Source organism: Mobula hypostoma, chromosome 20 (assembly GCF_963921235.1).
Source record: "Mobula hypostoma chromosome 20, sMobHyp1.1, whole genome shotgun sequence".
NCBI lineage: Eukaryota > Metazoa > Chordata > Chondrichthyes > Myliobatiformes > Myliobatidae > Mobula > Mobula hypostoma.
In genome coordinates, this window is record NC_086116.1 from 6,218,885 (window position 1) to 6,241,945 (window position 23,061).

Consider the following 23,061-nt stretch of genomic DNA (forward strand, 5'->3'; position numbering starts at 1 on the left):
AAACACTTGAATGCTAAGTCAACACGGAGCTTCAGTGTGGGACAGCCAGTTCTTGCACGTGATTACCAGACTGAAAAGTGGTAGCCGGGTACAATTTCCACCATAGACAGGCCACTGATGTATACAGTGGAGGTGGGAGAGAATGTATGGAGACGTCATGTGGACCAAATTCTGGATGCTCAGGTGAAAAACACAACAACACCTTGCCCAGACTCCCCTGACAGAAGCAAACACTCCTGATATGACCACATCAGCCTCATCTACAGATAAGTCTGTCATCAGCGCTGATGCCCCACCGATGTACCTGTGGAGACTCATTCCCCAAAGCAAATGTTTCAGGACAGGCGTTACCCGGAGAGGCTGAGAAGACCTCCTCAGAGATTTGAGCTCTAAATGGGTCTTAGACCAAGAGTAAAAAAAAGATTTGTTATAATTTGATATTATTAAGTTACTTTGTTATAATTTGTAAGCAAATGGTAGGCGTTTGTATGTTAAGGGTAAGCATATTTGTTTAGCATAGTGCCCCAGTAAAAAAAAACAACAGTTGATACACTATTAAAATAAAGCCATATAGCCTACATTATAATAAGGGACTACTTTATGTTTTAGTTGTTGCGTGTGCTATTAGGCGCATAATGATCTGTATGTGTGTGTGTTAAGTTTGGACTCTACCAGTAAAGAACCATGAAATTTAGTTCCTGTCTCCAGCATTTTTATTAATAACATAGTTGTGTAAACAGGCCACATACACAACAGGCCTCAACTCCTATCTCCAACGTAAGTAGATTTAATAATCTGACCTCCACACCCTTGGAAGGTACAGAGATTCACTACCCTGTAGGAAAAGATATTTCTACAGTCCTTGGTTTTAATGAATGCCCCCTTATTTTGTAGCTATCTCTTCTAATTTGATATACCCCTATTTGTGAAAATCATAACATCTATGCTGTCAAGCCTTCTTTAAGTCTTTTTACATTACAATAAGGTCATACCTTATCCTTTGAAATTCTAAATAATACAGACCCAACTGCCCTTTCTTAAAAGGACAAACCCTCAACCCCAGTATTAGCCACCATCACTAGGTTTCGGAACAGTTATTACCGTACGGCCATTAGGCTCCTGAATTGACGTGATAAAAAAGCTATTTAAAAACAAAAGACCCAAAGTAGATGAACATTTTGGCCCGAAACATTGACTGCCTGACCTGCTGAGTTCCAACAGCACTTGGTGTGTGTTGCTCTGGATTTCCAGCACCTGCAGAATCTCTTGGGCTACCAAAAGTAAAGATGTGGCTTATGAATGAGAAAGGAATTTCTCATTGCACATTCTGAGGCCACTGACAAACGCTGTGGCAGGGAACAAAATGGGGAAGCAGAGCTGACGAGCTGTCATGTAAGAGCAAGGCCAGCAGCATGAAATGGGATCACACTGGGATACAACAAAGAGGCCATTCAGCCCAAAGTGCCTGTGACTGTGAGAGAGCAGTCTACCCGGTCGCCTTTTTCATCTTCATCTCTCAGAAGGGAGTAAATCTCTGGAGTTCTCTACCCCTGAGTGTGCAGATCATTAGCTATATTTAAGGTAGAGATGGGAAAATATGTGAATGATCCAGGAATTGGCACAGAAGAAGAGTTGAAACTGGTTTCGGCATTGATGGTTATTTTCTAGGTAGCATAGTGGTTAGCACAACGCTTTACAGTACCTGTGACCTGGGTTCAATTCCTGTCACTGCCTGTAAGGAGTTTGTATGTTCTCTCCGTGACCACGTGGGTTTCCTCCCACAGTGCAAAGGTGGGAGGTTAATTGGTCATTGTAAATTGTCCCATGATTAGGCTTGGATTAAATCGGGGGATTGCTGGGCGGCAGGGATTGAAAGGGCAAGAAGAGCCTATTCCACGCTGTATCTCAATCAATAAATAAATAAAACAAAGAATGCTCTCCGTGATAATTCTGTAGAAGTTTGCTGAAGTTTGCTGAAGTCTTCAGTGACATACCAAATCTCCTAATGAAACACAGCCACCGGATACCTTTGTGATTGCAACAATGCGGTGGGCCCACAATAGATCCCCTAAGATGCTGGTGCCCAGGAATGTGAAATTTGCTCACTCTTTCAACTGTTGACCCCTCAACGAGGGTTGATGTGTGTTTTCCTGATTGCCCCTCCCGACCAATCTTGATCAACAAACAACCAATGTGCAAAAGGAAAGCAATTGTGCAAATAAATACCATAAGAACATGAGTCGAAGAGGCCTTGAAAATGAGCCTGTAGGTTGTGGAATCAGTTCAGAGTTGTGCTGAGTAAGGTTATCCACACCTGTTCAGGGTAATAACTGATGGTTGTAGGGTAATAACTGTTCCAAACCTGGTGGTGTGGGCACTAAGGCTCATGAACCCCCTGCCCAATGGCAGCAGAGAGAATAGAGCTTGGCCTGGATGGTGGGGTTCTTTGCTGATGGGAAGTGAATAGATGGTTAGACAGTCTTCCTCAGATTGTTTAGAGATGAGTATTGATCAGACTGTGGATAACTCGGGGAGAGTTTGTTGTCATGTGTACAAGTGTGGTGAGGCAGAAATACAATGAAGAACTTGCTTGCAGAGGTGTCACTGGCAGGTAGGTACAGACAACACACAGAATATAAGTCATACATAAATTAGGCGAGATCACTTGTGCTTCTCTGAAATAGGCCTTGCTGCTCAGAGGGCTGACCAAGCCTCAGGTTACTGACTGGAAGGTTTTCTCTGCAACAAGAACATACCTGCTGGCTGCATTTTTCATGATCAGCTTGTCCAGGTACCCTGTGAGCACACCTCAAAACATCCCATCACAGCAACACCCTTTGATCAGGTAGCAGCTTGAGGAATCAGAATCATATCTTGTGGAATTTGTTGTTTTGTTGCTGAACTGTTCATGGGTTCAAAGTCTTTTCATTAATCTCATGTTGGAGGGGAAGAAGCTGTTTCTCAAAGGTAGAGCGTATGTCTTCAGGCTCCTGTACCACTTTCCTGATAATAGTAATGAGAAACTTACTGGGCTCTGCACTGAACTGAGGCTGACGCTGTGGCCTGCTCCGGACTTTGAGTCTGTCAGCTGTGTGGTGTTTACTCAGCTCTGCACTGAAGTGAGTCTGAGGCTGTGGTCTGCTCTGGGCTTCATGTCTATGGACTCACTTTTATTACTATTTGCTTACTTTTATTAATTGCACGATTTCTCTCTCTCTCTCTCTCTCTCTGTTTCTCTCTCCCTCTCTCTCTCTCTCTCTCTCCCTCTCTCTCTCTCTCTCTCTCCCTCTCTCTCCACATTGTGTGTTTGATGGCCCTTTCTATGGGTTCTTTTGAGTTTCTTTCTTTAATGGCTGCCTGTAAAGTTTGAACTTTGAAGAGGATATAACCTGCATGGAAAAGATCCCTAATGATGGGTGCCGCCTTCTTGAGGCGTCATCCTTTGCTGATGTTCCCGATGATGGCCGAGGCCAGGGCCCACGATGGAACGGGCTGAGTTTACAACTCTCTGCAGCTTTTTCTGATCCTACGCAGTGGCCCCTCCGTACCAGACAGTGATGAAACCAGTCAAAATCTGTGGAAATTGACCAGCCTTTGGTGAAATAAAGCCTCTGGCATGTCTGCATCAACATATCAGGCCCAGGATAGGTCTTGAGAGATTTGTATTGCTGGATGCAGAGTTAAACGCTTTGAGATCATAGCTGCTTAACTTAATGTCAGCAGCTCTGTGATCATGTTATAGATCAGGGGCTTCCAGCCTGGGGTCCACAGACTTCTTGGTTAAAGTTAGGGGATAAATCCTGCTATGGATCAAGAGACAAGTGCATCAGCTTTGTGATATCGAAGGAAACCCCAAAGCACTGACCCAACGACTGCACATTTGATGAACATGGGATTTTACAACTAGTGCAAGGGTGACTCACACACCCCACCTTAACACTAGTAATGCAACTTCTAATCTGCTGGGCTTCTATCAGAATGATTTGTTGGCTTCCTTATCTAATCAAATAAACCCAATATCTGTGGCGAGGTTGAATCGTGTCATTTCACTGAGAGTTATTCAAATTGTGACTGAGATATTTTACATTAAAGCCTTTCAAAGAGGTCAGTGGAGTATTTATCACTCGGCACCATCGTTTCAGAGGTGATAAACTTTACCTTTATTTATCTCATGTATGTAGAAACATATAGTGAAACACATCGTTTGCATCCGATCAAATCAGAGAGAATTATGCCAGGCCACCTACACTTCTTTAATTAAATTCCTTAGAGTTTGTCTTCGTTGCCCAGTTATTTATACCATTTACTTACTGTCCTTTCTAAAAGGTCGATGTTTTGAACCTTGATTTTTTTAAGAACAACTGCAGAATGAACCAACAGTGCCAACACTGAGGATATCTGAAGATGTTTTGGATGGAATGTGTTTTTGTACCAAAGATCACAATTTGTGATAGCTGAACTTTAACCTCAGTGAATAGTCTCAGTTAGGGTTAGGTCTAAGTTCAAAGTTCAAGGAAAATTTATTATGAATGTACATCTATAACACCATATGGCATCTTGAAATTCATTTTCTTGCAGGCGTTCATGGGGAAACAAAAAAATATAATGGAATCGGTGAAAAACTGCACACAAAGAAAGGCTGGTAAAAAAATAACGTGTGCAAAAGAAGATAAGCTGTGCAAATAAAATTAAATAAGTAATTATTAACTGAGAACGTAAGTTGTAGAGTCCTTTTTAGTGAGTCCATTGGTTGTGGGGTCAGTTCAGAGTTGAGGTGAGTTGAGGTGAGTGAAGTTATCCTCACCGGTTCAGGTGCCTGAGGGTGTGGGTCCTAAGGCTCCTGTACCTCCTGCCCGACGGTAGATGTGAGAAGAGAGTTTGGGCTTGCTGGAGGTGGGGTCCTTGATGATGGATGCTGATTTCTTGTGGCAGTGCTTTTTGTAGATGTACTCAATAATGCACTAACTGCCTGGACGTGAAAACATTAACTACCATTTGCGAACACTTGAACAAGCTAGCCTTTGAGGAAACAACACACATCAAAGTTGCTGGTGAACGCAGCAGGCCAAGCAGCATCTGTAGGAAGAGGCGCAGTTGACGTTTCAGGCCGAGACCCTTCGTCAGGACTAACTGAAGGAAGAGTGAGTAAGGGATTTGAAAGTGGGAGGGGGAGGGGGAGATCCAAAATGATAGGAGAAGACAGGAGGGGGAGAGATGGAGCCAAGAGCTGGACAGGTGATTGGCAAAAGGGGATACGAGAGGATCATGGGACAGGAGGTCCGGGAAGAAAGACAAGGGGGGGGTGACCCAGAGGATGGGCAAGAGGTATATTCAGAGGGACAGAGGGAGAAAAAGGAGAGTGAGAGAAAGAATGTGTGCATAAAAATGAGTAACAGATGGGGTACGAGGGGGAGGTGGGGCCTTAGCGGAAGTTAGAGAAGTCAATGTTCATGCCATCAGGTTGGAGGCTACCCAGACGGAATATAAGGTGTTGTTCCTCCAACCTGAGTGTTGACTTCTCTAACTTCCGCTAAGGCCCCACCTCCCCCTCGTACCCCATCTGTTACTCATTTTTATGCACACATTCTTTCTCTCACTCTCCTTTTTCTCCCTCTGTCCCTCTGAATATACCTCTTGCCCATCCTCTGGGTCACCCCCCCCCCTTGTCTTTCTTCCCGGACCTCCTGTCCCATGATCCTCTCGTATCCCCTTTTGCCAATCACCTGTCCAGCTCTTGGCTCCATCCCTCCCCCTCCTGTCTTCTCCTATCATTTTGGATCTCCCCCTCCCCCTCCAACTTTCAAATCCCTTACTCACTCTTCCTTCAGTTAGTCCTGACGAAGGGTCTCGGCCTGAAACGTCGACTGCGCCTCTTCCTATAGATGCTGCCTGGCCTGCTGCGTTCACCAGCAACTTTTATGTGTGTTGCTTGAATTTCCAGCATCTGCAGAATTCCTGTTGTTAGCCTTTGAGGACCTGCTTGTCCAGACATTTGGCTCTGGCAGAGAAAGAGTCGTATTGTTGTTAGTACAGAAACTGTGATTGTGTTGCAATATCAGTATATCATTTGGATGTGAGACACGGCTGGCGCTCTGATACGGCAGGTTGTGCTGTGTCACAGCTGCAGGGACCCAGGTTCATTGCTGACTTCTGGTGCTCTAGCTGTGGAGTTGGTATGTTCTCACCATGACTATGTGAATTTCCTCGGGCTGTTCTGACTGCCTCCAACATCTCAAGGGTGTGCTGGCAGGTTAATCGGCCACTGACACCCAGTGTCTGGAAGTGGCAACTAAATGACAGGGAATTTGATGGGCATGTGAGAGAAAGGGGAATACAATGAGATTGCTCTAGTAGGAGCTAGCATAGTTCTGGTGGGTAGAGTGGCCTGGTGTATGTTCAGTCTGTTAAGTGCAAAATCTCTATTTAATCAGTGGCTGCAAGCAGATGGTCTGGGTATTTGTTCAGGGCCATAGTACTGGAAAAATTTCACCCTTCCTGATAAGATACAGTAACCTCCAGTCATTTTAATGTGGCTGATAAAACCTTGTGGCAACTGGAATCAAGAAGAGCTTAACTTCTGTAGCATTTTACAAGGTCGTTTTGCTAAAAGCATTGAAAGTGTTGCCAAAATATAACACTTGTTTCAGTTATATTGTAACTAATGAATAGCTTTGCAAGTTTATGAGTGAAACCCAAATGGATAATGTAGCGATCTGTTTGCTGTGCCTGCTGCAACAGCCCTCTGCTTATTAGAGTCACACAGGATGGGAACAGGCCCTTCAGCCCAACAACTCAATGCTATCAAAGAATCCCATCTAAGCTAGTCCCATTTGCCCATGTTTGGTCACATCCCTCTAAGCCCTTCCCAGTCCAAGAAACTTTAAGTGTTGTTGATGTACCTTCCTCAACCACTTCCTCTGGCAGTTCATTCCAAGTACACACCGTGCTCTGGGTGAAAAAGTTGTCTCTCATGTTTTTTATTAATTCTCTCCCCTCACACCTGTGCCCTCTAGATCTTGGTTTCTCAACAGTGGGTAAAAGGCTGTTCATCCACCCCCTCTCTGCCCCCTAATGATTTTATACACTGCTATATGATGAGCCCTCGTCCTCCTGTGCTCCAAGGGGAAGGTCTTAACCTCTCCCCATAACTCAGTCCATCAACGTCCTCGTACATCGTCTCTGGACTGTTTCCAGCCGAGTGGCATCTTTCCTGTAGCACCTGTTGGGACTTTGCAGGTTCTTGCAACCCAGCAGATGCGATCTCTGAAGCCAGCTCTTAAAGGGACAGAACACCACTTGGGACATGCCGTCTTCTTGGTGCTACCTTCAGGGAGGAGATACAGGAGCCGGAAGACCCACACTCAGTATTGTGGGAACAGCTTCTTCCACTCCGCCACCAGGATTCTGTATGGTCCTTGAAACCATTAACAACAAACACCTCACTATTCCTATTTTTGCACATTTTAGTAATTTTTCTAATTTATAGATTTTATGCCCTTGCTCTGTACATCAGCAAATTTCATAAATTGTATACATCAGCGATAATAAATCTGACTCTGATGTTAAAATTTTGCACGAGTCTCCTCAGACTGCCTACTCAACAGAGCCACTGGCCCATTTTCTACTGTATGTGATCATACCGAGTGTATGTGTGGTCGCAGATCTTAGTGAAGATAAGGAATGCAGTAAGCATACTGGCTTGCATTGCTTTGTGGGAAAGAAGGTTAGTAAAAACTCAAATGTCCCGTGAGTAAATAAGAAAGTTGCTTTTGGATGGAAGCTGGAAGTCCCATGCCGATGCATTTCGTGTTGTGATCACGGGGAGTTATACTCTAGGTGAAGAGTGCCAATGAGAGTGAGCGTCCAGCTAACAAAAGACGAGACCACAGAAAAGACGGCAAAGTTAGGGCTGGCGTCTTGCTGCCCTCACAGACTGAGTGCTGAGCTGTTTGAGGTGCTCCCTCAGGTGAGACGTTGCAGTGTGGCCCCGTACGGTGGTTAATGGGGAATTGGCAATGTAGGCAAGGACCTCTGTGTCATGGCCCGCACCCTAGTGGAACAGGCAGCTTGATTGAGAACATTCCTGTGTGTTTCCCTTTGCTTGAATGGTGTTGACAACTCAAAAAAAGAGAACGTGACAATCATAAGCCACACCAATTAGCTGATTCCAATATAATAGTGTTGGGTAATTGAGGATCAGAGTGGAGCGGTAGCTAGAGGGTTTGTCTGGTTTACCCCACTTCCTAATCCTTATATCCCTATCAAAATCAAACGAGACAGCCAGACTTCTTTTCAAGCCTGGGAAATACCATAAACACAGGGCTGCTTTATTGCACATGGTTAAGAAACGGTTTGAGAAAGAATTAGAGGTCGAAGTGCTGGAGGGTAGAACTCGGGGCTGAATTAAATGGACATCTGCCAATAATAAGGCCCTGAAAATGTGAAAGCAGAACAGAGTGGAGTTCAAAGATACATAGAGAATGTCTTTCCTCCTGAAACGTTGAGGAATTCAGTAAGGTGAAACGATTCATTGTGTAGACAAAGTAAATTTATTATCAACGTACCTATATGTCACCATTTAGTGCCCTGAGATTCATTGTCTCTCAGGAGTTTACAGAAAAATAAAGAAATTCTACAGAATTTATGAAAAATTATACATAAATTAGATTGACAAACAACTAATGTGCAAAAGAAGACAAAGTCTGCAAATAAAAAATAAATAATACTGAGAACATGAGCTGTGGAGCCTTGGAAAGTGAGTCTGTAGGTTGTGGAATCAGTTCAGTGTTGGGGTGAGTGAAGTTATCCACACCGGTTCAGGAGCCTGATGGTTGTAGGGTAATAACTGTTCCTGAACCTGGTGGTGTGGGACTTATGGCCCAGACAGAGATTATCTGAACAATGCTTAAGTGCGACTCCAGGAAATGCTCCATCATTGTGAAAGCTACGAACGATGTCCTATTGTAAAAGAATCGATGACTTTCTCTCTGTGCTGTGGCCAATATATATCCAATATGGAGCTCCTAGGAAGCATATGCTAAGACCAGAGGACACAACCTCAGAATAGATAGACGTCCTTTTATAACGGAGATGAGGAGGAATTTCTTTAGTCAGAGAGTGGTGAATGTTTGGAATTTGTTGCCACAGGTGGCTGTGGAGGCTAAGTCATTAGCTATATTTAAGGAAGAGGTTTGATAAATCCTTGGTTAGTCAGGGCATGAAGGGATATGGGAGGAAGGCAGGAAATTGGGGTTAAGAGGGAAAATGGATCAGCCATAATGAAATGGCGGAGCAGACTCGATGGACCAAATGCCTAATTCTGCTCCTATATCTTATGGTCTTATGGTCAGATGATAAACATCTGCTGCTATCAGCAAGACATGGCATAATCATCATCCAGCTTTTGCCCCATTTGATGTCTGCATTGGCAGTATATTTCCAAGTTCAAAGTTGAAAGTAAAACTACTCTGAGATTCATTTGCTTAGAGTCATTGAATCATAGAACGTTAGAGCACAGAAACAGGCCCTTTGGCCCATCTAATCTGCCTCGTCTCATCGACCTGCACCCACACCATTGCTCTCCATACCCCTCTCATCCATGTACCTATCCAAATTTCTCTTAAGTGTTGAAATCAACCCCACGTCCTTGACTTGTGCTGGCAGCTCGTTCCACATCTCACCACTATCTGAGTGAAGAAGTTCCCCCCTCGTGTTCCCCTTAAACATTTCACTTTTCATCCTTAACCCAAGACCTCTAGTTGTAGTCTCACCCAACCTCGGTGGAAAAAGCCTACTTGCATTTACCGTATATATACCCTTCATAATTTTGTATATCTCTATACAATCTCCTCTCAGTCTTCTACGTTCTAAAGAATACAGTCCTAACCTATTCAATCTTTCCTCATAACTTAAGTCCTCCTGACCCGGCAACATCTTTGTAAATTTTCTCTGCACTCTTTCAACCTTGTTTACATCTTTCCTGTAGGAAGGTTACCAAAACTGCACACAATACTCCAAATTAGGCCTCACCAACATCTTATACAACTTCAACATAATATCTAATTTTCTGTATTCAATACTTGGATTTATGAAGGCCAATGTGCTAAAAGCTTTCTTTAAGACCCTATCTACCTGTGACATCACATTCAATGGATTATGGACCTGTATTCCCAGATCCCTGTATTCTACCACACTCCTCAGTGCCCTTCCCCTCACTGTGTAACACCTACCCTGGTTGGTCCTACTGAAGTGCAATACCTCGTACTTGTCTGCATTAATTTCCAGCTGCCATTTTAGCCCCATTTTTCCAGCTGATGCAGATCCCTCCGCAAGCCATGATAGCCTTCCTCGCTGTCCACCACACCCCCAATCTTGGTGTCATCTGCAAATTTGCTGATCCAGTTCACCACATTATCATCCAGATCGTTGATATAGATGACAAATAACAAAGGACCCAGCACCGATCCCTGCGGCACTCCACTAGTCACAGACCTCCAGTCAGAGAGGCAACCATCTACTACCACTCTCTGGCTTCTCCCACAAAGCCAATGTCTGATCCAATTTACTGCCTCATCCTGAATGCTGAACAACTGAACCTTCTTGACCACCTCCAATGCGGGTCCTTGTCAAAGACCTTACTCAAGTCCATGTAGATAACATCCACTGCCTCGCTTTCAACTACTTTCATGGTAACTTCCGCAAAAAACTCTAAAGATTGGTTAGGCATAACCTACCATGGACAAAGCCATGCTGGATCAGTTCATGTCTATCCAAGTACTTATATATCCGATCCCTAAGAATACCTTCCAATAACTTTCCCACAACTGATGCCAGACTCACCAGCCTATAATTTCCTGTTTTCTGGTTACAGCCTTTTTTAAACAGCAGGAACAACATTGGCTATCCTCCAATCCTCTGGTAGTTCTCTTGTCGCTGAGGATGTTTTAAATATCTCTATTAGGTTCTCAGCAATTTCTGCACTTGTCTCTTGTAGGGTCCAAGGGAACACCTTGTCAAACCCTGGGGATTTACCCACCCTGATTTGCCTCAGGGTAGCAAACACCTCCTTCTCTGTAATCTGTACAGAGTCCATGAACTTGATGCTGCTTTGCCTCACTTCAATAGACTCTGTATCCTTTTCCCAAGTAAATACAGATGCAAAGAATGCGTTTGAGATCTTCCAACATGGATTACTATTCTGATCTTCTGTGTCTATCCAAATACTTATATATCCGATCCCTAAGAATACCTTCCAATAATTTTCCCACAACTGAGGACTGATTTTGTCCCTTACAATCTTTTTGCTCTTAACATACCTGTAGAATCCTTTAGGATTCTCCTTCACCTTGTCTGCTAGAGCAACTTCATACCTTCTTTTAGCCTCGCTGATTTCTTTCTTAAGTGTTCTCTTACATCTCTTGTACTCCATAAGCATCTCATTTGATCCTACTTGCCTATATCTGCAATGCACCTCCTTTTTTCTCTTAACCCGGGCCTCAGTATCTCTTGAAAACCAGGGTACCCAACACTTGTTACCTTTATCTTTCATTCGGTCAGTCATATACCAACATCGTATTCTTAAAATTTCGTTTTTGAAGGCTTCCCAGTTTCCAAGTATGCCCTTGCCAGAGAACAGCCTGTCCCAATCCACACTTGTCAGATCATTTTTGATGCTATCAAAATTGGCCTTTCTCCAATTTTGAATCCCAACCCACAGACCAGACCTTTCTCTCTGGATATTTCATTTGAAACTAATGGTATCGTGGTCACTGGATGCTAATTGTTCCCCTACACAAACTTTTGTAATCTGCCCTGTCTCATTCGCTAATAGCAGATACAGTATCGCACGCTCTTTCGTTGGGACTTCTACACTACGTAATGATGAAGGAAACCCTCCTGAACACACTTGACAAACTCTATCCCAAACAGTCCTTTTATGGTATGAGGTTGCCAGTCAATATGTGGAAAGTTGAAATCACTTACTATAACAACCTTACAGTATGTTTCTTGCATCAGTCTGAGATCTCTCTGCACATTTGTTCCTCCAAGTCCCTGAGACTGTTGGATTGTCTGTAATACAGCTCCATTCCTTTCTTATTCCTCAGCTCCACCTGTAACATCTCACGACTTGAGTTCTCCGGTCTGTCCTGACTGAGCACTGCCATGACATTTTCCATGACTAGTAATGACAGCCCTCCTCCTTTAATCTCTCCCGCTTTGTCATGTCTTAAACAACGGAACCCCGGAATACTGAGCTGCTGGTTCTGCCCCTCCTGCAACCACGTCTCACTAATGGCCACTATATCATAATTCTAGGTGTTGATCCATTCCCTGAGCTCATTCTCCTTTCCTACGATAGTTCTTGAATTGAAATATTCGCAGCTCAGGACGCTAGTCACACCACGCTCAACCTTTTGATTCCTAATTTTGTCTGAGGTCTTACCAACGTCTGTCTCCACAACCTCTCCACTATCTGTTCTGGCCCTCTGGTTCCCATTCCTCTGTAACTCTAGTTTAAACCCCACAGTGCAGCATTAACAAACCTTCCCTCTAGGATATTAGTCCCCCTCCAGTTCAGGTGCAAACCCTCCCTTTTGTACAGGTCCCACCTTCCCTGGATCCAAAAATCTTATGCCCTCCCTCCTACACCAAATCCTTACCACATATTAAGCTCTGTAATTGATGCACTATCAACAACTCCAAAAGACTGGAAGTAGAGTAAATACTGAAAGGCTTTTTATTAGCAGTAAAATGTGACCTCCACCATGCTGAGTATCTGCCCCTGGACTGAGAGGAGGAGCAATGGCGCAATCGCCTTTATTCAGGGGTCTGTGGAAGGAGCCACAGGAGCAGTCAGCAGAGGGGTGTGTCCAGACAGGTAACCCAGTTACAACATATATATATGGTTTACCACAGTAATCTTCCTAGTTCTGGCCTTACTAGCATGTGGCATGGGGAACATTCCTGAGATTACAACCCTGGAGGTCCTGCCCTTTAACTTAGTACCTAACTCCCTACGCAGAACCTCATCACTTGTCCTACCCATGTCATTGGTATCTGTATAGACCACGACCTCTAGCTGCTTACGCTCCCACTTGAGAATGCTGAGGACTCGATCCAGGATGTCCCGGGCCATCTGGGAATCTCATTCTCGCCCACAGAACCTCCTGTCTTTTCCCCTAACTAACGAATTCCCTATCACCACAGCGTGCCCCTTCTCCCCTCCCCTACCCTTCTGAGTCCCAGAGGTGGACTCAGTGCCAGAGACACGACCTCTGTGACTTCCCTCTGTTAGGTCATTCTCCCCTCCCCCACCACCAACAGCATTCAAAGTGATATACCTGTTGTTGAGGGGGATGGCCACAGGGTATTCTGCACTGGCTCATTAACCCCTTTCCCCTTCCTGACAGTCACCCAGTTTCCTGCCTTTTACTAATCATGCAGTGGACCTGAGTGAAATCAGCTCCTCTCCAACTTTCGATGTCTGTATTGGTCGCTGCTCAAAGCTCTGCCAGAACATGGTCCATATCTCTACATATTCATGTATCTATGCAATAGCCTGTTCAGTGCCAGTATTCTTTTCTTTTCAATCTCTTCAGTAATTTCAAAATATAGAAACAAAACATAGCAATAATACAAATAGTAGGAGATATATTGTTACACTTAAAAAAAGTAATTGCAAAACCAAGTAGTGTAAATTAACAAAGCTCCCAAACATGTAGAACTAACCATGGATAATACAAAGCAAAAAAAAAACTGGGAAAAAAAAATCATGAAAAAGAAAAAAAAAACAAAACAAAAAAAAGCAAACCCCCATCCCCAAAGAAAAACAAAATTAATCAACTAAACTAAAAGACTTGGGCAAAACTAACAACTTAAAAATGGAAAAGAAGAAAACCTTAGTGTCGACGACTCCATTCCCCTCTAACAACAGTACAGGGAGATAAAACAAGTTTGGAAATGATCAAATTACATCAAATGAAAATGCTGAATGAATGGCCTCCAAGTTTTTTCAAACTTAATGGAAGGGTCATAAACTGCACTTCTAATTTTCTCCAAATTCAAACACACCATAGTTTGTGAAAACCAATGAAATACAGTAGGAGGGTTAATCTCTTTCCACTTCACCAAAATGGACCTTCTAGCTATTAAAGTAAGAAATGCAATCATCCTTTGTGATGAAGTGGTTAAATTATTTAAGTCTATCACTGGTAGTCCAAAGATAGCAGTAATTGGATGAGGTTGTAAGTCTATATTTAGGACCGTTGAAATAATATCAAAAATATCTTTCCAATATTTCTCCAACAAGGGACATGACCAAAACGTGGGTTAAAGAAGCTATCTCGAAATAACATCTGTGACATATTGGATTAATATAAGAGTAATAACGAGATAGTTTATCTTTGGACATATGAGGCCTGTGCACTACTGTAAACTGTATCAACCTATGCTTAGCACACACAGAGGATGAATTCACCAACTGAAGAATTTTTTCCCATTTTTCAGTCGGTATATTAATCTCAAGTTCTCTTTCCCAGTCAGCTTTAATTTTATTAGAAGCATCAGGACATAGATTGATAATTATATTATATATAATTGCTACTACACTTTTCTGAGAGAGATTTAAATCTAAGATTTTTTCCAAAGTGTCCATTGGATATGGGTGTGGAAAATTAGGAGAGACAGTAATTAAAAAGTTTCTAATCTGTAGATATCTAAAAAAGTGAGATCTGGGTAAGTTATATTTATTAGAGAGTTGATCAAAAGACATAAAACAATTATCCAAAAATAAATAGCGAAAAGATATTATACCTTTGGTTTTCCAATCAAAGTAAGCTTGATCCATCGTGGAAGGTTGAAAAAGAAAATTTGATATAATGGGACTTGCTAGAATAAATTGATTAAACCCAAAAAATCTTCGGAATTGAAACCATATACGTAAAGTATGCTTAACTATTGGGTTGTTCATTTGTTTATATGATTTAAAAGAAGTAAAAGGAAGTAAAGTTCCTAAAACCGAACCCAAGGAAAACCCTTGTAATGAATTAGATTCAAGATTTACCCAATGAGGGTTTAAAGATGCGTCCAAATCTTGTAACCAAAATTTTAAATATCGAATATTAATTGCCCAATAATAGAATCTAAAATTCGGGAGGGCGAGCCCCCCCTCCTTTTTAGATTTCTGTGGATACCTTTTACCTAAGCTAGGATTTTTATTCTGCCAAATATATGAGGAAATTTTTGAATCTACGTTATCAAAAAAAGATTTTGGGATAAAAATTGGAACCGATTGGAATATATACAAAAATTTGGGCAAAATGATCATCTTAATAGCATTAATCCGACCAATCAAAGGCAAAGAGATTGGGGACCATTTGGTAAATAAAAGTTTAATCTGATCAATTAAAGGTAAAAAACTGGCTTTAAATAAATCTTTATATTTTTTCGTAATTGTTATCCCTAAATATATAAACGAATCAGTAACCAATTTAAATGGTAAACGTCCATAAATAAGTTCATGCTTATTTAAAGGGAATAATTCACTCTTACTAAGATTCAATTTGTAACCAGAGAAGTTACTAAATTGAGCTAACAGATCTAGGATAGCAGGAATTGACTTCTCCGGGTTAGAGATGTATAACAACAAATCATCTGCATATAATGATAATTTATGTATTTCGTTCCCACGGGTAATACCAACAATATTTGGCGAGTCGCGAACAGCAATTGCTAAAGGTTCAAGAGCAATATTAAATAGTGAAGGACGAAGAGGGCAACCTTGCCTAGTACCACGAAAAAGACGAAAAAAGGGAGATCTATAATTATTTGTACAAACCGAGGCTACCGGGGAGTAATATAACAATTTAATCCAAGATATAAATGTCAAATTAAAATTAAATTTCTCAAGAACATTAAATAAATAAGGCCATTCAACTCTGTCAAAGGCTTTCTCAGCATCTAATGAGATAATACATCTCAGGGTAGTAAATGAGGAAGTGTAAACAATATTCATTAACCTCCTAATATTAAAGGATGAATAGCGATTTTTAATAAATCCGGTTTGATCCATGGAAATAATTTGAGGTAACACCTTCTCCAATCTAGTTGCTAGAATTTTTGAAAAAATTTTAGAGTCTACATTCAGAAGAGATATCGGTCTGTATGATGCACAATCAGTAGGATAGTGCCAGTATTGTATCTGTTTCCACCACTACCCTGGCAACATCTACCATACTCTGTCTGAAAGAAACTTGCCCTACCCATCTCCTTTAAACCTTCCTCCTCTTGCCATACCTACATGTCGTCTAGTATTTTACTTCGACTTTAAATAACAAGTGACCTTCCACCTCTATGCTCTGTCTTCATGGGGCAAGCCATATCTTATCCAAGCTACAGAGTCACTGGGGATCCCATCTGTCTTGACTTTCTGGACCAGCCTACCATAGAACATAGAACATAGAACATAGAAATTTACAACACGTTACAGGCCCTTCAGCCCACAATGTTGTGCCGACCATGTAACCTACTTCAGGAGACTGCTTAGAACTTCCCTAGCGCATAGCCTCTATTTTTCTAAGCTCCATGTACCAGTCTAAGAGGCTTATAAAAGACCCTGTTGTATCTGCTTCCACCACCGCTGCAGTGCATTCCATGCACCCACCACCCTCTGTGTGAAAAACTTATCCCTGACATCCCCTCGTTACCTATTTTCAAGCACCTTAAAACTATGCCCCCTCGTGTTAGTCAATTCAACCCTGGGAAAAAGCCCCTGGCTATCCACACGATCAATGCCCCTCATTATCTTATACACTTCTATCAGGTCAACATGGGACCTTGTCGAATGTCTTCAGTAACAAGATTAAGGAGCTTATCATTTCTAACTGAGCTGTTTGGAAATTTCTTCTTGTAGAGGATATAATTTACACCCTGGAGGACAGTGCTCAGGGTACTTAAAGAGAAAGTGAATAGATTTCTGGAAGTTTTGAGAATTGCCGTCTATGCACAATTGGTACAAAGGTGGGATTAAGGCCTGGGGCAGGCCATGTTAAATAAAAAGACAGACTTGAGAGACCAAGTGGCCTATTCCCACTCCTGTTTTCTTACGTTCTTATGCCAGTTGTCATTCACACTGGTTTAAAACACACAAACTCATGGAACTCATGAGAATAGGGATCAAGCATTAACTTTACGTGCCTTGTACAGTACACGTCTTAGGAATTCGCAGTGGTATGTTGGTCAGGACATGACATGCAACAAACAACAACAGTCAACTATTATAAGAACGAAGAATTATAGAAAAATCAAGTTAGTGGTTAAAGAATGGAAATGTGAATAAATACATAAACCCTAGCATGTATTACACTGTAAACAGCTTTGTACAAAGTGGTTTAAGGTGTTTACAGGGCCATGATGGGGGTAATAGATAGAGGGGGGTGGGGGAGCTAACTAGAATGGTTGATCAGATTAACTGCTTGGGGGAAGAAACTTTGAAGATGGCAGGAAGATTTTGTTTTAATAGACCTTTGTGCTTTCCGGAAGGGAGCTTTTGGACAAGTTAGTTTGCTGGATGGGGAGTGCCTGCAATGATTTTTCCTGCCTGCTTCTCTATCCCGCAGAGGCAAGATGACTGTGCGATCAGATTTTGAAGCCAGGCTGTCAGAATTTCCCTCCTTGAGTTTGTGACCATGTCTCTGTTTGCTTCATATCAGACTGCCTTTTCAAGATATGCCCTATGAACCGTTATTCAGCGCAGAAACAGTTCTGGAAAGCGAAACAGTCAAAGCAAGGGAACACCGAAGCTGCGTTGCTGAAGAAGTTGCAGGTACCCATACATATTTTATCTGGAGAGTGTGTGTGTTTCCATCTGCATGATGTTTCCTGCCACGTTAATCACTACTCTGGAAGCTGGTTGATGTATTGGTGCCTGTTATACAGTAGATGAGGCTCGAAACGGCAGCTGGGCTGCAGTGGATCCTTCAGGTGATTGGGCTATAACTACTACAGAGTGTAAAATTAGATGATCTCCTTCAATACATAAGCTGCTCCCCTCCTGATGCTTTTGGTATCAACAGGGGACGCAGACCTGAGGTTGCTCAGTGATCCACATCAATGTATTATACAACAAACACAAATCAGGTTACCAGTGCTGTAATCTGAACTTCGGGGCTTGGAAATATTATCGAAGAAGCTGCAGCAGGAACTTCCGAATTCTATATAGAATCAGGCAAACTGGGAAAGAAAACAACTTAGAAATTGAAAATATGGAAACAAAGCTGGAAATCTGAAACAAAAAACAAAATGCTGGAAGAACTCAGCAGGTTGGAGTAACACAAATACTGGGAGATCTCAGCAGGTTGGAGTAACACAAATACTGGGAGATCTCAGCAGGTCGGAGTAACACAGATGCTGGGAGACCTCAGCAGGTTGGAGTAACACAAATACTGGGAGATCTCAGCAGGTTGGAGTAACACAAATACTGGAGGATCTCAGCAGGTCGGAGTAACACAGATGCTGGGGGGACTCAGCAGGTTGGAGTAACACAAATACTGGAGGATCTCAGCAGGTCGGAGTAACACAGATGCTGGGGGGACTCAGCAGGTTGGAGTAACACAGATGCTGGGAGACCTCAGCAGGTTGGAGTAACACAGATGCTGGGGGGACTCAGCAGGTTGGAGTAACACAAATACTGGGAGATCTCAGCAGGTTGGAGTAACACAAATACTGGGAGATCTCAGCAGGTTGGAGTAACACAAATACTGGGAGATCTCGGCAGGTCGGAGTAACACAGATGCTGGGGGGACAGCAGGTTGGAGTAACGCAGATGCTGGGAGATCTCAGCAGGTCGGAGTAACACAGATGCTGGGAGATCGCAGCAGGTCGGAGTAACACAAATACTGGGAGATCTCAGCAGGTCGGAGTAACACAAATACTGGGAGAACTCAGCAGGTTGGAGTAACACAAATGCTGGGAGAACTCAGCAGGTTGGAGTAACACAAATACTGGGAGATTTCAGCAGGTCGGAGTAACACAGATGCTGGGGGGCTCAGCAGGTTGGAGTAACACAAATACTGGGAGATCTCAGCAGGTCGGAGTAACACAGATGCTGGGGGGACTCAGCAGGTCGGAGTAACACAAATACTGGGAGATCTCAGCAGGTCGGAGTAACAGATGCTGGGAGATCGCAGCAGGTTGGAGTAACACAAATACTGGGAGATCTCAGCAGGTTGGAGTAACACAGATGCTGGGGGGACTCAGCAGGTCGGAGTAACACAAATACTGGGAGATCTCAGCAGGTCGGAGTAACACAGATGCTGGGGGGACTCAGCAGGTTGGAGTAACACAAATACTGGGAGATCTCAGCAGGTCAGGCAGCATCTATGGAGGGAAATAAACAGTCAATGTTTTGGGCTGAGACCCTTCATCAGGAATGAATTCTCCCAGCACTTTGTGTGTGTTACTTTGGATTTCCAGCACATGCAAAATCTCTTGTGTTTATGCTCAGCAGGTCAGGCTGCATCTGTGGAATGAGTCAATATTTGGATTTGTAACCCTTCCAAGACCCGAATCTTTGACTATTTTCTCATTCCATGGGTGCTGACTGATTTATTGAGCTTTTCCATTTAGAAACTGGACCCGTTTGTGCATGTTCTTTGAAGGCAACAAAAACTGTCTGACCCAGGGTGGGTCAGGGCAGCGGGCACCCACGGGTGAAGTGAGGCCTGTCGTGAAGGTGACCTTGATAACAATTCACCTTCTGTTGGCTGATGTCATGGGTAATGAAGCTCACCGTACCTCCACCCCGGCAAGTATTGGAGTGGCTGGAAGCAAACCCCAGGAGCAGCCAGTCAGGTGTATGTATTATTGGGATCAGGAAGGGGATTGCAGCATCTGCCAGCCTTTGCTGCCACCATCATACAATCAGTGGCTGTCCCTTTATTGATTTAAAGGCAGAAATACAGTGGATGTGGTGAGGATGCCTCCAATAGTGTGAGAGACCAGGACCAGAGGACAGAACCTCAGAATAGACAAACATCCCTTTAGAACAGAGATGAGGGGAGTTTCTTGAACCAGAGCATGGCAAATCTGTGGAACTCATTGCCACAGACATTTGCAGGGGGCAAAGCACTGGATATACCTAAAGCAGAGGTTGATTGGTAAGGGCATCAGAGGTTATGAGGAGAAGGCAGGAGAATGGGGTCAAGAGGGAAAATAAGTCAGCCATAAAGGAATAGCAGAGCGGACTCAATGGGACAGGTAGCCTAATTCTGCTCCTATGTCTTATGGTCTTATGATTCCAGCCTCATTCTATTTAGGTTTTAATGATCTCTATCATTGTCATCTCTGGACACTTAATCAGCCCACATCTTGTGGGCCACCCGTGACATGTAAGTTAGTGTCAGCATACTGTCATAAGATGGTTGTCTAGACACGGAGATGTTGGCCGCTTCCCCATGTTTTCCCTCACCATCATGGCAGTGCTTCCTGTGGCTGCAGTGCAGAGTGGCCATTGAGCTCTGACTCACTACCCATCAGTCAGTGCAGCTATGGGCTCCACCTCATGACCCTGGTGGCTGCTGTTTCAGCCCAACATTGTGGCATTATTGTGGCGGATCTTTGCCTGATTATTTTTGAGGAACCATGATTAGTTCCATATGCAGTGCAGGTTTAGTTGGCTGGAAGGTAGATGAAAGACAAACTTCAGGTGATGGTTTGCAAGTGTGTTGGGAAGGAGTTGTGTGGCGGGCGGGGGGTAGGAAAGGGATTAATCAGCTAGACAATTTGTGTGGTCTACTTTGATGGTTTATCACTTTATTTATAGTCTATAAAACCCCGGTTAGACTATACTTTGAGTATTGTGTTCAGTTGTGGTCATCTCATTGTAGGATGTAGAAGCTTTAGAGAGGCTGCAGAGGAGATTTACCAGGATGCTGCCTGGACTAGAGAGTGTGTCCATGAAGATAGGCTGAGCAAGCTCGGACTTTTCTCTTTGGAGCGAAGGAGGATGAGAGGTGACTTGATGGAGATGCATAAGGTGATTAGAGGCATAGAGTGAATAGTCCGCACTTTTTCCCAGGAGGTTATTATTTTAAGGAGATTTGAGGAAAATATAGAGGGGGGAGGGTGTCAGAAGTAAGTTTTTTACACCGGGATTGGTGGGTGTTTGAATTACGCTGCCAGGGGTTGTGGTAGAGGCAGATACATTAGGGACATTTAAGAAAGTCTCAGAAAGGCACGTGGATGATAGAAAAATGGACTGTGTAGGAAGGAAGGGTTAGAATGATCTTAGTGTAGGTTAAAAGGTCAGCATTACATCCTGGGCCAGAAGGCCTGCACTGTGCTGTAGTGTTCTATGTTCTGAAGTTGATGAACTTTAACGAATGTTCTTCACAGCAAGCAGCCGAGCTGGAACAGAAGCAGAATGAGATAGAGAAGAAGAAACTGCTGGGAGAGGTTGTGAAGTACAGCAACGTCATTCAGGTAATCTGCTGTACCGGTGTCTGTGTGTGTCCCTGTGCTGACTCTGCAGCCTGTCTGCCTTCGGTTCTCTGCAAGTGATGGCTGTCTGGTTCAGGAGAAGGGCAGCCTGCTGACGAGATGACTTCATGCATTTGCTTGTTTTCAAAACCACTCAGCCTTCAGACAACGAGTCCTGTCAAAGAGGAACCCCATCCAATTCAACTGAATATGCTACTTCATTGTGCCTTCAGTGTGACGGGGAGGCGTGCTGACGTGGTGGATGTGTCATCACCAGCTATTAGCAACACACACAAAATGCTGGAGGAACCCAGCAGGTCAGACAGCATCTATGTCGGTGTTTTGCACCAAGACTCTTCATCAGGATTGGAAATCTGGACTGGCATTTATAGAGAGAGGATTCGAGTACAGGAGCAGGGAGGTACTACTGCAGTTGTACAAGGCCTTGGTGAGACCGCACCTGGAGTATTGTGTGCAGTTTTGGTCCTCTAATCTGAGGAAAGACATCCTTGCCATAGAGGGAGTACAAAGAAGGTTCACCGGATTGATTCCTGGGATGACAGGACTTTCATATGAAGAAAGACTGGATGAACTGGGCTTGTACTTGTTGGAATTTAGAAGATTGAGGGGGGATCTGATTGAAACGTATAAAATCCTAAAGGGATTGGACAGGCTAGATGCAGGAAGATTGCTCCCGATGTTGGGGAAGTCCAGAACAAGGGGTCACAGTTTGAGGATAAAGGGGAAGCCTTTTAGGACCGAGATTAGGAAAAACTTCTTCACACAGAGAGTGGTGAATCTGTGGAATTCTCTGCCACAGGAAACAGTTGAGGCCAGTTCATTGGCTATATTTAAGAGGGAGTTAGATATGGCCCCTGTGGCTACGGGGATCAGGGGGTATGGAGGGAAGGCTGGGGCGGGGTTCTGAGTTGGATGATCAGCCATGATCATAATAAATGGTGGTGCAGGCTCGAAGGGCCGACTGGCCTACTCCTGCACCTATCTTCTATGTTTCTATGTTTCTATGAAAGGAAGGGGTCAGGAGCCAGAATAAGAAGTGGGGGGGGGGGACTGGAAGAAATAAGGTAGAGGGGAGAAATGACCAGGAGTTAGAGAAATTGACATTGATGACATCAGATTGGAGGCTACCCAGGCAGGATGAGATGTTGCTCCTCCAGCCTGAGTTTGGCAGGAGACAAGGGCATGGACAATTGCCAGAATGAGAATGAGAAGTCAAAATGAAATGTGAAGCCATCGGAGGATCCTGGCTCTTGTGGTGGACAGAGTGAAGGTGCTTAACAAGTATAAACTGCTGCCGAGAACATTATAAACACTCACCTCAACTCTGAACTGCTTCCGCAGCCCACAGACTCATTTTCGAGGACTCCACAACTCATGTTCTCAGTATCGTTTATTTTTTTATTTGCACAGTTTGTCTTCTTTTGCACATTGGTTGCTTGTCAGTCTTTATTTATGTACAACTTTTCAAAAATTCTGTTTTGTTTCTCTATTTTCCTGTAAATGCCTGCAAGAAAATGAGCCTCAAGGAAGTATATTCAGTAGTGACATACAGTAGATGTATCTTGA

The 23,061-nt window shown here is 43.4% G+C and overlaps 1 protein-coding gene across 1 annotated transcript in view; it reads left to right on the forward strand.

The window, feature by feature from the left end:
* itpr2 (inositol 1,4,5-trisphosphate receptor, type 2) overlaps nt 1-23,061 on the forward strand; it is a 324,764-nt gene that overhangs the window by 76,257 nt on the left and 225,446 nt on the right. The window contains exons 3-4 of the mRNA XM_063072308.1: nt 17,709-17,821; nt 21,391-21,477. Coding sequence (XP_062928378.1) covers nt 17,709-17,821; nt 21,391-21,477 — 200 coding nt within the window. The remainder of the gene's footprint in view (nt 1-17,708; nt 17,822-21,390; nt 21,478-23,061) is intronic.